At 42.0% G+C, this 17,192-nt stretch overlaps 2 protein-coding genes across 3 annotated transcripts in view; one reads left to right on the forward strand and one right to left on the reverse strand.

Moving 5' to 3' along the window:
* Nucleotides 1–9,103, reverse strand: part of RAP1B (RAP1B, member of RAS oncogene family) — a 34,692-nt gene extending 25,589 nt beyond the window's left edge. The window contains exon 1 of one of the 2 annotated variants that reach the window (XM_080625687.1): nt 9,032–9,103. The gene's annotated coding sequence lies outside the window, so the exon portion shown is untranslated. Of the gene's footprint in view, nt 1–8,709; nt 8,849–9,031 lie in introns of those variants that run through there. The other variant, XM_080625686.1, reaches the window with a different exon arrangement.
* A 374-nt stretch (nt 9,104–9,477) lies between these two features.
* MDM1 (Mdm1 nuclear protein) overlaps nt 9,478–17,192 on the forward strand; it is a gene marked incomplete at its 5' end in the record, with an annotated part of 105,465 nt that continues 97,750 nt past the window's right edge. Inside the window, one exon of the mRNA XM_080610179.1 lies at nt 9,478–9,504. Coding sequence (XP_080466305.1) covers nt 9,478–9,504 — 27 coding nt within the window. The remainder of the gene's footprint in view (nt 9,505–17,192) is intronic.

Genomic DNA, 17,192 nt, shown 5'->3' on the forward strand with positions numbered 1-17,192 from the left:
TAACCTTAACTGCTTCTTGTCACAGTTAACTTCATTAGCTGAATCCACTGATAAAGGTGGGTCTGTAAGATGTCCAAAATGCTTAACTGCAGTGGCTAAAACTTGGGCAGAGCATCCCACTCTATTTCTGGCAGCAAGGCAGTGCATCTTGAACCTCAGGCTGGTAGCTCCTCAGGGAACACGCAACTCACAAGCATACCTTGACTAAAGAAAGGACTGTAACCATAGAACCTAACTCTACACCTCTACCCATATGCAGATGCACAGAAAACTTGGGTTGTTCCTGAGGCAACTGCTAAGTTGTCACAAGCTTCAGAAAAGGGTATTTGAAACAAAACAAGGAAACAACAAAACAAAACAACAAAAAAATCCCCACACTAAAACAAATTCTGGCTTAACATGCCACAGTGTGAACTGCTGTAGTTCTGCATCTCCTTTTTGAGCAGCTGACACTTTTTAGCTGCCCAAAAAGCCTCATTTAATGGGTCAGGAATTTCCAGGAGAGGGAGAAATCTGACAGTTATGAGCAGGAACCCAAAGCTAAGTAATTCACACTTGCAAGCCTGAGCTCATAGACACAACGACACCTACACAAAATGCTGAATAATTTTAACTAAACGAATTTGAATCACACTCATCCCCGCACCACTTTTTATTACAAGGACTAGATCTTTAGTAGAGAGTTACCAAATTAATGAAGGTTAAACTTGTTTTATCAAGTCTCCACAAGACTCCATTTTAATCTTACAATCACTCTAGTTCTTGTTTAGACCATACTTTTTGATTACTCTGTATCTTCAAAGCTTGCCATTTTCTGGAGAAACCTGTCGTACCTTAAGACTCTCTTTGCTTTAAGTCAAATCAAACACGTACTCTGATAAGGTAGCAGAAGATGTCCAAAGCATACTGAAATATAAAACCTGCTTTAGAGGTCTATATAGGAATACATCAGCATGCCTGGCCTTCTAAGAGTTATCTATTATTTAGACTATGACAATCATCACAGCATTTGAACAAGTGTTAACTGCTATAACCTAAATCTTTCACTGAAGTGCTTTACTTCCAGCAAGTTAAATATATGCATCTCAAAACAATCTATATTTTGGGCAAGGCTTGAGTGGAAGAAAGACTTTTCAGTTCACCCTGACCGCTCCAGTGAAGCAAGTTTATCCTTCATGAAACCACAGTCTTGTATTTCCACATTGCTTAGGGTGCTCCTGGTTTACCCAGTGTGACCGCTGTTCAGGTTCTTGGGATCTATGACTTCAGCCTTCTGTGGGTAAGGCTGTGAATGGTTCCCTATTTTCACTTCTACTATCACAGCAGATTCAGCATTCAGCTTGGAAAAGAGGCTTCAGCTTTCCTCTGTGAAACTCACACCACTGAAATTCATTTAAGAAGTAGGCCACAGTAAGATTAAGTAAGAGAAGAACTACATTACCTGAAAATACAAATATTTTCAAGTTGATATATTTGTCTTTGGAAAAAAAAAAGTATTTGCAAACTGTATTTTAAGGTCTTGCCTCTGGCTAGAAACAGGATGTACTTTCAGTTAGCAAGTGTCCTGGGTTCAGCAAGAATGCACACTGTTCAAAATACTGGTTACTGTAGTTAAATTAAGTCCAAACTAACATGCACTTAATGTTGCTTCTTCATCAGTTTCCTAGCTAGCTAGGACCCAGATTTCTAGAAGAGGAAGAAAGCAGCATGAGGACTTAATTGTTTCTTTGCTCCTCAAGAATAAAACTGCACAGACTACTTGTTCTTTTCATTCCAGGCTTCACATGAAATATTCTTATTTGCTCACTCTAATTCCTCCTCACACAGATATAACACTTTTCTTCTGAGATTACTCTTAAGAGTTTGCTAAAAAGCAACACAGATCAAAACCATGCCAAACACCAGCACATACAGTGGCCTAAAGCACTTAATGGCAAAACCCACGTTTCAGCTACTAATTTTTGCAGAACTTCAGCTACCACACTTAAGTTTTCTATGTGATTATCTCTGGCTGAGCCCCAATTTAGGTTACGCATTTCCTGAAATAAAAGGTGTAGGGAAATCAGCAAAAAAACCCAACAGAGGATCATAAAAAATAAAAAAAGGCAATGGACTTGCTCAAATGTAAAGAAAAGCGGGGAGGTAACAACTGTTACGACGTACAGTAAGAAAAAACAGGTATTCAGAAATGCTTGTTTCTCTCTAGTATTCAGATATAAAAAGCAAGTAGAAAATTGTACACCTAAAGTAAGAATATTTGAAGACCTAGCATCCAGTTAAAAAACGAGTTATGAGTGCCTGTTTATTACACTACCAGAGACTTCCCTCAATTGGCCTCCAAACATACTCAATGCCTGGGATGATCTATATCAAATAACAGGGTGTCACATCTTTGGTGAGATCCCACCTAATCCAATAAAGTCAAAGATACATCAGGAAAATGGAAGAGTGAGTGTCCAGCATGACAGTCAGCTATTTTTGCCTCTTCCAGCGCTCCTTGATGCCACAGGACTACCACACAGTCTCTTCAGTTCCACCAAGTCCTAAGATGACAATTTGGCATCAGTTTCTGGAAACACGGCATATTTTCAAATAACTAATGGCAGCAGAAGTTGGATATTTAACACAGCATTTTGCAGCCCACTAAGAATGCAAGTCCAAGGCATCTCAAACTGTATACTTATATTCAGTGAATACTGTTGATACATAACTATCTTGGAAATTCATCTATAGATTGTTATAGCATGTGCAAGAACTATGAAGGTGAATTCACACTTGCAGCATCATTTCTGATGCTGCTCATCATAAACCCCATGAAAACACATAGCATTTTCTGGACACTTGCACCAGTCTGAACACGAGACAGTAAACAACAAAAGGACCATTCCCTGGATGGGTATAAAACCACCATACTCAGAATGCCTATTGTCCATCAATTCCCTATTTTAAACAAGTCCAAAGGGTCACAAAAAGACAGTGGGATATATCATTATACATACTAACTATATAAATATAACTCCAGAAGGGTAAGAGTCAAGATTCTGCATGCAGTATTACACTTTCCCAACCCCAAGAAAATCCTTGTAGCAGCATTTTATGCAAAAAGCAATCATGAAGCCACGAGCAGGCTATGCTTATGGGTCATCTTGTACGCCAAGGTTTCAGAAAATTATCTGGTAAGTAGCTTCACAGTGAGAGATCAGGAGAGGGTTACTGACTGCATCTTGCAACATCTAAGAATTCACCTTTACCGTTTCATATGTCCAACATTCCTAAAAAAGGTTCCTGCACAATACATTGTTGGGCTGCCCCCACAGTCAACTAACCACGTAAGTCTGAACACACAGCCATGCACAGCTCAGTCTCAACTACAAGTGTTGCACTGTAAGTGAATAAATCTAGTCTTAAATACTGTAATGCAGAGAGTAAGATTCGCAAGTAACTTCCACTGAAGAGATTACTTCCATTCCACATGCCAGTTTACCCTTCTCCATATTCAGAAAAAACAAAACATGTTGCAACTTCCCACTAGTCTTCTAATGAACCACTTTCAGGGACAAACCACTTTCAGGGAAGCATCAGAGCAGATGTTACAGAAGTGTGATTAACTGCAAGCAAGGATTGTACAACTGCACAACTCCACTATCATATTGCCTGGGTTCTGATGCAGTCCAAGCACTGTTCAGCATGCTAACTTCATCTCAAATAAAAAATATTGACTGTACATGAAACCTTTAGAAACAAACAGAAGTAGCTTGTCTGTCCCTGCACCTACTGAAAACACTGATTTTGGTAGAGCTGAAGTGCCACATCTAGCAACAGATAGGTTCTCCTTCTGTCTCCTGCACCTCTCCTCTTGAGCTCCACAAAGGACTTCGCAAGGATGTGGTGGTACTCTTTTTGCTTCTCCATGATAGCATGAAGAATGCTTTTACGAAATTTCCCTTCACTGCAGAAATGAAGAAGAGTGAAGGCAGAACTGGTTAAGCTGCAGAAACAGAGCCTCTGAATGGAAAAAAAAAAAAAAAAGGACAAGACTTCAAAAGCCAGGACAACAAATACAGCAAAACAAAAAGAAACAGTTGCATGAACTCTGTGTCCACAAGTTATTTTAGATTAACTGAAGAGGGGGCCAAAATATTATTTGGGCCATAGCAAATTAATTTAAGAAAAAACTTCCACCATCTAATTCTACATAAAGTTATGAAGTAAGCCATGATAAAGGAAATATTGTTAAACTACATCTTTCCCTTTAAACCAGATTACCTACTGAAATCAAGACTTAATAACTGTTATAATTAAAGCAAGAGCAATATTCACCTCAATATCAACAAATTTTGATGCAAAGATCACATTCTCCTCAGTTTCTAAAGACAAGAATTAACTATAGATGCTTCAGTTATAAAAGACTGTTCTCTTGTTCCAGTTCTTCAATACTGTCCAGAAATTTAACAATATAAAGTTTCTCACAGCTCTACAATTAGAGTTGTATTGAAAATTATCTCATGAATGAGTAATAGGGTAGACAATATCTTTTTTACAGAGGACCTGGTCAAGTAATTCAGATTTAGGACACCTGCCTGTACTGCAACATCTGCAGGAATGATACAAAGCAATTTAAGAAACCAGGGGTTTCCTGAAGAGAATCTCAGGCTGGAGAGAAACATGAGATGCTGCTTCTCTGTCACAGGATGAAAACACTAGTCCATTAAAAGGGCTAGGCTGTCCCACTCCAGCACTGTCATCTGGCCTTCCTCCCTTGGCCAGGAATGAACTAACCATGTGTACTGTAACTGGCAGTCTCTTTACATAGTTGCATAGCAGGGATTTACTTCAAATACCATAAGGTCCTTAGATTAATAATCAGAAAGCTGAGTGGGACAGGGTACAAGATATTATTGAATGGTTCCTCTTCTTCCTGGTTCAACTCTAAAAAGCTGCTTTTGCATCTGCTACACACATTCCTGTAGAGTCTAACAGTAACTTTCACTCTACTGCTTCAGTAGTAAAAATTACTATTGAAACACTGCGCTTTTTTTTTTTTTTTTTTTTTTTTTCCAAGAGCATCCTGAATAGCTAGGGGGCCCCCAAATCATTTTATATTTCAAAAGTTGCTTAACAGGCAGATTTCCAACCTGGTGCTTACAGCCTTCCTCCTTTTCTTTGCTGCTACAGGAAACATGTAGTATGTCAGGAGCTCAGGCACACAAAATAACAACAATACTAAAAAATCTTTTCACTTTAAGTTGTCCAGTGTTCAGTGTTTAGGCATTCTAAAGCTTGGGAGATGCGAGCTTCAAGCCAGAATCTACTGCTCCTTTTGAAGGTAGCCTCATTTAACTGCCCTATAAAGAAACAGTTTGTGCCAGACAACAAGATGTTTGACTTTCTCTGAACAGTGCTTGCCTACTACAAGCAAATTGCCATAGCTTCATCAGAATATTGCTTCTACTACGCCTGTCCCACTCTGTTTCCTCACGGTTGACAGATCCTAAGGAGAAAGCGATGCATTAGCAGTACTAAATGCTCTACTGCAGTCCACTGCTGAACAACTTTGGAAACTCGGTCAGCTTCAAAACAGGTTCCCTATTAACGGCATTCAGATAACAAATAAACATTCTTTTTTCCTGCTTTATGTGAGAAGATAGAAACACACCATCTTAAGCATATCTGAGCAGGAAAACAAAGTTTGCCTTTGAATATGAAGGTGTACTTACTGTAGATACTCCTTTAATCTCTGTGAACAAGGAGGTTAAAATATCCCTCTACCTGACCTAGATGCAACAGAACACAGCAGAAGCCTGCCCCAACTCAGCAGAGATTCAGCACGCTGACATTATACAGTATACTTCGGTCTGCTTTTGTATTTGTTTCGAGGCAAGAGCAGCAGTGCTTGCAACCACAAGCTAAACACAAACTTCTGTTGCACAGAGTAAACACATCACCAAGCATACCAAGAGAGCAATTTTGATTAAAACTCACAACTTGAGCTTGTAAACACCCTCAAAAGTCATTAGGTATCTGAAAGGCATCTAAGTGTTACTTAGATGGGCCAACTCATAAAGGACCTGCCTACCCTCTTATCATACACCAAAGGACAACAAAGTGCCTGGTTTTTTCTGTAAGATATTCTTACCCTTAAGAACACTTCTCCGCACCTAACTCCAAGCAGCTAGCGGGGCTCTGCAGATGACAGGACTGGGACTATAGCAGTAAGCATCAAATACTCAAGTACTTCTGCATCTCCTACATCACAGATGACACGTGGACAACTCTTTATTTTAGTGCCCAGCCATATCTGCCAACTTTCAGATCACCAGCAACAGTGCAGTCTTCAGCACATTTCCTTCAGCCATAGAACTAATTTCTGTCTTCTTTTGTAGGCTCTTACCTAGATTCCCATCTGTTTGCCTCTGCTCCAGAAAGGCTCTCAATTAAAGAGACAGTCAGTTTTACTCTGCAAAACTGGCACAGCGCAAAGAGAACTGTCATGGCTCACTTCAGATTTATTTTTTATAAACTGTCCTACAGCAGAGCTTTGGAACAAACCAGCACAATTTTAATACCACTCAGAAAACTTATCTAGTTTATGTACGTAGTAAAAGACATACGGTTACAGACAGTAAAACCACTGGGGCCTTTTTTCCCCCCTATACAGAAGTTCTGTTTTAACACTTATAGTCTTTCAACTCTGTTTTCCAGATTATTTCACCCCCAGGCAGACAGGTGCTCCAAGTATGATCAGCTTTGCTGCAAAAAAGATACACACAATTCATGCTGTACAGTGCAGCTCAAAACTCAGTTATTTAGCTACACACAATGCTTTACATAACAGTTGCAATTTGAACTTTAAGTAGCTCGTAACACTACAAAAAGCATCCCTTAAAATATAAAGGTACCAAGGAATAAAACACTGCATCTGCTTAATCAGAAAGCTTACTTTATTTGCAAAGCCTTTGATGTGAACAGCCAAGGTAACCTCCGCTATTCACTCAGCTCATTTTTAGCTCAAATGAAATCTACAGGATAGACTTTGAGCTAGAGTAAAAAAAAAAAAAAAAAAAATTGCAATGAATAAAGCAAAAACACTTGATCACAGCAAGGTGGTTCATTCCCCCCGCACCCCCCCACCTTGTGATTTTAATACAGAAGCAAATCATCTAAAATATGATAATTTGCTAATTTTTCCAAGTTATACATAGAGGAGAAGAGAGACTCTTCCCAAAGGTAAATACATTTGGTTTTGAATGGTTACTATATAAGCCACTGTGATTGCTTCTTTACCTTTTAATTACAATTTATGAAAAGGAAGAGTGTTTCATGACTTCTACTTTATAACAGTAATTCCAAAGAATATCTTACCATGAAAGAATACTTTTCAGTACTCTTTCATGGTAAAGTATACTTTGAAAAGTCATATACTGTCTACACATTTCACACTGGGGTAAGGTGTAGCTGTTACATGCTGGAAATAACAAATTACATTAATCAAAACATCTAAATGCAAGAACACATACACAACTTGTGCCATTTTCAAGCTGGGCATCTCTGAAATACCACCTCTCTTGGAACTACTACCCTGCTATCATATCCCACAAAAGTAGAGAAAAATACTCTGTTTATTTACCCTGAACAGTACAACCCATCCCTTTAAGATGGAAATGGGAGTAAAAGCACGTTGATCTTTTTTTTTTTTTTTCCCAGGAAACCCAAATCTATTATCCTATTTTTGTAATCTGAAGACAGCGTCAAAGCACTCAGATTTGGTTTTATTTTCCCCTCTGCAAACTTTGCTTTCCTTCCACTGCTTCTTCACTAACACATGCAGAAGAGGACACGAAGATCTCGGGCTTATTAGACGGGTTTGGTGCAGGAAGTGTAAGTCAACTTCTTCCATTTGCTTTGACACGGGTGGTGGCGAAGTGTTTAAAGCAGATGAACACCCCTGTCATCCCCTTTTCATTTTGTGATAAGCAGGAGGGGAACTCGCTGGCCACAATTACTCCCGCTTGTCCCGCTCCGCGGTCACCGCAGGCAGAGGGACCGACGGTCGGCGGGCTCCCCGGCTGGCCGCGCCCGGCCTGTCCCCCCCCGCCTCGTCCCCACGCACCGGCCGGAAAAAGCGAGCAGCTTCTCTCCGGCGACCGGACTAGGTGGGGCTCCTGCTCGGACTTCCCGCTGACAACGACGGCAGCAGCCGGGGACCGTCCTTCTCCCCGCCCGCAGCGGGGCCGAGCCGGGCGTCACCCGCCCCTCCCCACACCCGGCCGGGCCCCACGTCGCGGCCCCGAGCCGCTGGGTTACAACTTTCCGCTTCCGCTCCAACTTCTGCTCCGGGGACCGGCGGGAGGGGGGTGGCGGCGAAGGGCAGGGCCGGGCCCTGGGCCCGGCTGGCAGCGGCTGTCCCTCAGCGCCCCGCTCTGCCCCCCACCCCCCTCGCCCGGCGGTGTTCCCCCACGCCTGATGCCGGACGAGGCGGCGGCTCCCAGCTCCTCCTCCGCCATGTTTCAGGCTCGTGCCCCTTCCCTCACAGTGCGCCGCTCCCCGTCGCCGCCACTTCTCTCCCCCCATAGACCCCCCACCCCCCACCAGCCGCGCCACCGCCCCCCCACCGGCCCGTCCCCGCCCCGCCACCTGTACCAGACACGCCGCACCGTTCTCCATCCCACCGACACAGCGGCTAGGCCCGCGCTGCCCGCCCCAACCTACCGGACAGCGCCTCAGCTCCCCGCCGACCGCCGCCTTGCCGGCCGAGCCCACTGCGCTCCGCTCACCCTCTCACTGCCTGTGCCGGGGCGCGGCTTGTGGCCGTCGCCGTGACGCCGCACGCCCAGCCTCGCTCTGGCGCGGCGGGGGCGGAGGGGAGGGGTGACCTCGCGGCTCCGCTCCCCCCTGCGCAGGCGCGAGGCACGGCCGCGATTCCGCCCCTCCCCCCAACTCTCCTCAACCCCCAGCGGTTCTCCGCTTGCTCGCGCTTTTAGCCTCGCGTCGGGGCGGCCGGGGCGCAGCGGAGCATGGGCACCGCTCTTACCCTCGGCACGCAGCCCTAGCGCGCAGCGGGTGGTAGTGGGGGGAACGGGAGGGCGGGCCGCGCCTGCCTGCCCGCTGAGGGTCTTTGAGGCCTGTCCTCGCCTTGCCGCCGCCGCCGCCGCCCGTGGTGGTAGCAGCAGCGAGGGAGGGAGGGAGGGAAGGAAGGAAGGAAGGAAGGAAAGGTTCTTGTGGGCCGTCGTCCCCACGTTTCTGCTTTGAGCGCGGGAGGTTTTACGCGGGGATGGCATACGAGCAAAATGTGCTATTTAAGGTGCTATAAAAGTGTGTTAAAGCTGGAGTCCATATCCGAGGGTTATGTTGCTGTACTAGATCTCTGGTCTTTACCCGTGTTCAGTCCTGTCAGATGTTCCCAAAGACATCTTGTGCTTCATCGCAGCACACCCATCAGAGTAACACAACTCCCTCTGTCCCCAGGTTGTCGGAATAATGTCGCTCTCACCTCAAGTTCTCAGGGTAACGTGGTCCGTCCCTCCCTGAGTTTTTGTAAGCCCCAAGTAGGAGCCATGGGTTAGTTACAACTGAAAAGTGGGTCAAAAGCACGTTATGGTTGCTTTAAGTTAATGTAGAACATGAAGAGCTGGAAACAAATGCTAGAGCAGTAGTTCTTACATTTCTGAAAGGGTTTTGAGATCCATTGGTGAAGGATGCTTTGGAAATGCAGCATACTACGGTTTTTACATGGATTATTACACCTCTGGATGTGAACAGCCTATCATTAGCCTTGCAGGAGATGCCCATTGCCTGCAAATAATTACAGTATTTCATAGTCTTTCTTACTTCAGTCCTGAATAATGTAAGTTACTTTGTTGTTTTTCCGCTGTCACTAATTTCCAGTTACAATGGGTTTAACTGATAAAGGTTGAAAATAAGTGAGTATTTATGTTTCTAGGAAGCACTCAGTAAGCAAATAGTTAATGTGGTACGTTCAGATAAAACTTCTGCTCAGAGGAAGTCCACAGCAGAGTGTGCAAAACTGACAGGAAGTTGCAGTGAGGCTTCTGGCAAGGAGAGTGGGTGTGGAGGAAGCACAGGCTTTCTGTGTTTGTAGGACAGAGATAGACGAGGGATAAAGAGAGAGATTACATTTCCCCAAGTTGCATGATGGAGAGTGCCTTGCTATAAATGTTTGGAGACTGTACAGCTTCGAATGAATGTGTGAGAGATGTTAGCGCTCAGAGCAAATGGAGCCAAAAGAATGACCACTGCAGTGAACTGTGCTTGGTAAGAGGAGTTTCATCTAGATCCAAGGCATCCAGAAAGTGACACCTTTAAAAAATATTTTTCTTTTAGAGTGTTGCTCCCAAGTCCCAGACGTCATAAAATCCCCTCCAAAGTCCAGACAAGTCTCTTGGCGTTTTACAGCTTAAACCCTTGTGCAGCACTTTGATAATGAATCCTTCCTTGTAAATGATGGATAATGCAAGAGAGCTCGGGTTGTGCGAAATCAAGTGCACAGAAACAAGTCCTTTCTCAGTGAGTTGTCCGTTGTGGGGCAAAAATCATTAATGAGAGATGTCAAAATAGATAAAATACAGCTTCTCAAGTAAAAATCATAAGGGCATCTAATTCAATTATTAGCTGTATAACGTGTTTACTCATCAGATAGAAAGATGTTTATTTCTTCAGTCTTTTCTGTCAGTATAAATTATTCTCAGCACCCAGAAATACGTCCTCTGCCTTCACAACTTTCTTCAGTGGACTGGATTAATCACAAATAACAAGCGCTGGTCTGGGAACAGATGTGTGTCATTACTGTAATAATATTTTACAGTGTGCCTTTAATTGCCCTGTGTTTTATAGGCAGCAGGGCAAATACTGCTCTTTGCTATATAACAAGAAAACAGGAAGGGACCTTTGGGAGTCGGAGGGAATCTGTCGTGAGCAGATCTTGGTGTTTTGAGTTTCATACAGGGGAATCTGAAACTCAGTATTTTAAAAGAAGTGTGTATACATGAATATACACATATGGTTTACTTAGTGTAGACATGCTTGGAGATTTATCGCTCTACCAAGAAATAGGCAATTAGGATCCATTCTGAGCATCCTGCGTTCCTTTTTCTGAAGTCTCTCAGCCACATACGTTGGATGTAAATTGGGCCCTTAAGTTTGGGTTTTCCTATGAATCATCTGGTTAATCCTCAGCGCAATTCTTAACCCAGCTTTACTCTTATCAGTGTGACTGGTGAATAGAAATTGGTATGTTTGTTAAGCATACTCACCCTGTGCTCCACAGGGTTTGTTTTGCTCAGCTTGCTAAGCATTTCATATGTGCCTGAGCCACTTACTGATGGTCACTCAGGCAACCGTGCCAGTGCAGAGGTGCCCCTATGGCAGAGCCAGGCCCCAGAGAACTGGGACTACCGAAGAAATGGAGGAGACAGGGCCAAAGTGCTGTTGTGTTGAATGGGAACAACACAGACACATCAGCATTTCTTAGTGGACCTGCTGTGCCCAGCATTGATCTGAAGTTTTTAAAAGGAGGTCAAATACCCAACTGCCTACTCCAAATGAAAAAACCACAAGAGACCTGCTTATGTCCATAAACCTTAATGACAAATAGACCTTTCCACAGCACTGTACCTCTTGTCCTTTGAGCTGTAACTTCTGTCTCCCATTTTACCAGTTGCCTGCCTGTATTTCAGAACTCTCTTATTTCAATGACCAGTGTTTAACTGAAAGTAATTCAGCCCGCTCATCACTAACACAGTAGGCTGTCTGATAATGTCATGGTTGTTGTGAGGAACAGCTACAAGGGAACACAGAAGATCCCCTCTGATGGAAGAAGTGGAGAAAAATACTAACAGATCTTGTTCAAAAGTTATGTGGAATTAGTGAGGGGCAAGGAGGAATTGCTAGATTATTCAGGGAAAACAAAGGAGTATTTTTTTAAATGATGCTTTAGTAAAAGCTTGACAGAGTGGCCTTTGGTCACCTCCATATAATTTTTCTAACTTTGCCAGCATTGTTTTCGCTGGGGCTGCATGGGTGTTGGAGCAAAGAATGTGGCTCTATGTGTATTGCAGTTTCGTTACTGCTGAAATACAGCCATCTCTGGGACAGAATGCAGAGCTGGCTCATGCCAGCAAACTCTGAAGTTTAATGGGCATGTGGTGCCAGGGAATGTTGTGCTGGCTGTATGCCAGATAGCTGTGAACTTCTCTAGAAATTTGTCCTGAAGGGAAATGTCATTTGTTTAATCTGGAGGATGCTTTGCTTTCAGAGGGGAAGCAGAGTTCTTGTTTTTTCTGGTGAATGGACTGAAAGGGTCGATTCTTAGCTCAGAGACTCAGTTGTTCCATCAGGAGAGTATTTACTAGATCAGAATATGCTTTGGATCATGAAAGCAATAAGGAGACATCTCCAACACTGAAGAAAAAATGTCTGTTATTTTTCAGATATTGATACATGAGATATTTTTATCATTCTTTATCCTTCAATGTGACTGTCATTTGGTAGTTCTCCATACTCAGAAGATTTAGTCGTGTAGAGTGGGAATACCTGCCTGCCTGCATAACTCCTTCAGGTATTTCAGAGACATGTCTTCCCCTGCACGCTCAATGCAACTTCTCTGTGTCTTCATATCTATTGAAGCAGCTTCAGCCTGAGATTTTTACACTGATAATTATCAGTTCTACTAGCTCATCATCTTCACTTCTGACATAGCTTTCATTATGCAGTTCTGCTTCTTAACCTCTCTTCACTGCATCTTCTTGATGTATTGCCATTTACTAATCAAAATTGTTTAAACAGGGGCTTAATCACAAGCTTGACTGAAACTTAACACCAAGATTTCGTCCCCCTGAAGTTTTTCACTTTCCATATATTTACCTCATTGTTGAGGAGAACCCCCAGTCACTGCTCCTTTTCCTCCTCCAAACTATCTTGAATTAATGCTTTTTCCTATCTCTCAGGAATGTTCCATGACTCTTCCAGTTTATCTGCCAATATCTCTTACTGGGCTGTTGGCCCAAATCCTACTATTTGTTCATATTAATACAGCCTTCCCTTGAGATTTGTCTCCCTCCCTACTCTGTGATAACTGCTTTGAGGAGCAAAATTTGCCTTTGTTACTAAGCCAGGGGAGAACAGGCAATGGACACGCCTGCAGTTTAAATTGCAAATGTTAGCATTTATTTATAGGGGTCTAATTTTTTAATTTGTTTTTCCTGTCCTTGAGAGACTACTTTTATATCACTGCAGTTACTTCGGATAAAGCAAGGAATAGCTGTTTCACAACATGGCTGTTGTGAAAGCACAGTACTTTGAGTTGTAAAGAGATCCAAGAAAATGCCCTGAGCCCTGGAATTTAAACTCTTAAAAATAAGGATTAATTTGGTGAAAGGGGAAGCCTACTTTATTTTAGCCTGTGTTGAAGCGGTCTTTCAAATTGCACTGGACAACCAGCTGATCAGATAAGGAACAAGATTGTCACAGCAACATGTTTTAAAAGAGTAAATGAAGACTAATGCATCCAATTGGAACTAGAGAGGGAATGTAATTACCTGGAGCAGAATCTGTCCAGGATATGGGTGAAAAATTCTCTCCCACAAAACAAAAAACAAACAAACAAACAAAACCAAAAAACAAAAACAACAACCACAACAAAACCCCCACAAACAAAAAGAAGTCACACATTTTAACAATTTCAAAGCTTCACAAGTTTTGCTTTCCTGCTTTTCCAGGACAACACTTTTAGCAGCACATGATGGAGAAAGAAGGTTACTACCTTCTGAATCATTATTCATCAGCTCTTGTGAGACCTGGCTTCAAAGTCTTCCATAAAAGGACTGGGTGCAGTGGGGGTTACCTGACAGTGATGACTGATCCATTCACAGTTTAGACAACGTGGCAATATAACTTTCTAAGGTAACACTTAGTTTCCCCCATTTATAATTCTGCAGTCTTCCTGAGAATGTCTTTCTTCACTGTGTTACCAGATGTTACCAGATTAGTGCATTGAACAAAACAGAATAGCCTGAGCAAAGGCAGCACTGGGGCCGTAGTGGTAGTCCTGTGTACAGGACTTCCCAAGTACATGGGAAGTGGGTACTTTTGACTCTGCTTTACTATGAATGTGAAAGTACAGAGATTTGGCTTGGGAAAAGAGTATTTATAATTACAACTGAATGTCAGTACCAATATTTTAACTATCATACCTTTCTTTTGTATTCAGACTCTGCTGGAGACAGAATAAAAGTTACTGTTTATTTTAATGAGCTTTATACCAGGACTTCTATTCAGCCCTTGAAAAATGTGCAACATTTAGCAATACTTGCATTTAAAGTATATATTCACTTCTGGTTTATGTCAATATTAAGACAGGAGCAAGTATATTTAATGATGACAGGTTTAGAAATACTCAGTGTTTTCTGTCCCGTTTTCCCCAGCAGCAGAATTATATCCTAATTAACATAGCAATTTGCACTGAAATGGAGATATAGATAGGATTTTTCTTCACTTGCTTTTCTTTCTATCCACTTCAGAATAAAGCCTTAATTAACACAATTGGCCAAAAGCATTCACTGGGAAATAGTTACAGTAGCAGTTCGTTACTTTTGGTACTCAGTTTGGTTAGAAGAACAAAATGTACAGCACAGAAAGGAAAAATTATTTCATAACTTTGTTATATCATTTTCTCCTTAGCTTTCTTTGTAGATACGGCCTTATTCTGCCATGTTTTTCCTCTGGCCGTGGAAGCAGTTGCTGCAGTGACAATCAGGAGAGAGGTCTTAATAGGGATAGTTAAAGCCTACACCAAGGGTTATACATATTCCTTGCCTTTTAAAGCTAGCCAAAAAGCAGGGTATTTATTTTTTTCCCATTTCCCCCGCTCCCCCAGAAAGAATGCATTGTGGGATTTTTTAGCTGATAAAAATTTGTTATACTTCTGTCTTAACAAGTCCATAAATGGGAAACCCCTCTAACAGTCATTTCATTAAAGTGTTTACCACTCAGCCCTATATTATAGTTGGAAAGTAATATTTTAGTGAAACTTTGCATCCCTTAAATAACAAATGTAAAAACAGGAAGATGTTGACAAGTGTGCTGATTTTGGATGAGTTTTCAAACCATCTCCAAGTAAGTTGCTACATCTGCCACAGGCCATGCCTCACAGTCTGGTTTCAAAAAGTTCCAACTTTTTTTATGTTGTATGGGTGCTGTAAGAATCAATGGCATCAGAGCTGTGCAGTGTTGATGCCCCATTCTGCCTCCTTTCACTCCCTCTCACCATACTCTTTCCAGCTTGCTTGGTTCATTTTAGCCCATCTTTTGTGGTGGTTTATCATCTAGCAGGCCTTACAACCAATTTACCCCTTTCTGCTGTCATTTTCAGAAGTACTCTGGGTCAAATCCTTTCTTGTTCCTTAACTGCCTGAGGGTCTGAATAAAGTATTTGTATAATAGATTTGTTTTATGAGTCCTTTCATTTTACTACTACTTATACTATGCAGTTCTGCTGAACTTCAAATTGAAGATTTCATAATATCCTATTCCCATGAGATGTCTGTGTTGTTATACTCAATTCTAATCAATAAAAATACACATTTGGAGTGAAAATGGTGCCCTCTCCAAACATTTCTTACAAATTCAGACTTGCTTCAATGTCCCAAGCTTTTTAAGTACCTCTGCACTACACAGTCTTCTATTCCAACCTCACGCAGCATAAAATTCATTCTAATTTGAGCTCTAGACAGGATTTTAACATTCAGAAGAGGCTGAGTGAAGAGGAGCCCTTTGAATCACTACCAAAGATAGGGACGAAATGGAAGCTGTTTCCTGGTGTTGCATTTCCTTGTGTGAAGGTGATAGTCCTCTTGCCCTGGTGCTGTGTTTCATGCGCTAAGGTGATACTCCACTGGCTACACTAGTTGTGTAGACTGTTTGTGTGTGCTATGTGGCATTTCCAAATTTAGTTCAAGTGAAAGAATACTCAGGGCCATGATTTTAATGATGTAACATAAAATAAAAATTCTATTTTTAAATGGTTTTGCCAGTTGTTAGGTTTGCTCGCTGCTTTTCATAACTCTTGTTTTCTACATTTTTGTTTTCCTTCCATTCTTCCTTTTCCTTAAGAAATGGACAAATTATGGTAGTTTCAGATTTCAAAGAATTGCAGTAATGGATTTTATGCTGTCTTTCTCTAATTAGTATAACTGCATCTAAGCTTTATTATATATCATTCTGTTATTTTATAAAACAGCAACTTTCCCCCTCCCCCTTCTTCTTTGTCTTTTATCTTGCCTGCATTTTTGTTTTAACACAGCAGTTTAAAGATCGCAAGTTAGTTCTGGGGTGGGGATGTGTGATGTAATCAACCTCAAGATAGTCTTTACACTTCCTTTCATCCACTACAATACTGAAATTTGTGTTCCGAGATCAGCATTTACTCTTATTTTATTTCTTTATGCTCCTTCAGTTATATAAAGAGGAAGGTCTGTAGCCTTTAGGCTTTTTTTTTTTTTCCCCTGAAAACATTCTTACATTAGCACCATGTTATTTAATGATTTTGGTACATAACAGTGGGTTCAGAGAAAGAGCAGTGCTTTGGAGATAACAGTCATTGTATAGCCAGTTTTTGTAAATAGCTTTTTATCATTTAAGTGGGGTTTTTCTGATGGTGGGTTATTTCTGTTTCTTTCTTTTTTCCTGTCTTTGGGCATTCAGTAATGGAGGAGAAGCCCTCAGGAGGGAATCCTTCCTTTTATAGAAGAAGTTCTGAGGTGTTTCAGGCTTTCCCAGATTGGCCTGTGTCCTGCTTTCCCTGTGTCTGCCCTGTTTCAGGCATAACATCAGACTTTAATTCCCAGGAACATTCTGCGCATGGCTTAGGCTCCTTGTGAAGGCTGCATGTGTGGCGATTACAGTATACAGGCACATGGACTTCAGAAAGTAAGCAGAGCTGCCCACATTATTTAATGTACAGAGAACACTGAGTGTCATCAGTTCACTGGGCTGGTAATACTCAGCATTTTCCATACTCAGGATTTCTGCCCATCTAGCCAGAGTGTGATCAGATGGCTCTTTATGATAGCAGTGGAGGGAGGACAGTCAATCATGACTCCTTGCCACATGCATACGTTCATGACACCCATGTTGAAAAGCTGTGTGTGTACTTGGCCAAGTTACACTCTGGATATGTA

Source organism: Psittacula echo (assembly GCF_963264785.1).
Source record: "Psittacula echo genome assembly, chromosome: 1".
Lineage (NCBI taxonomy): Eukaryota > Metazoa > Chordata > Aves > Psittaciformes > Psittacidae > Psittacula > Psittacula echo.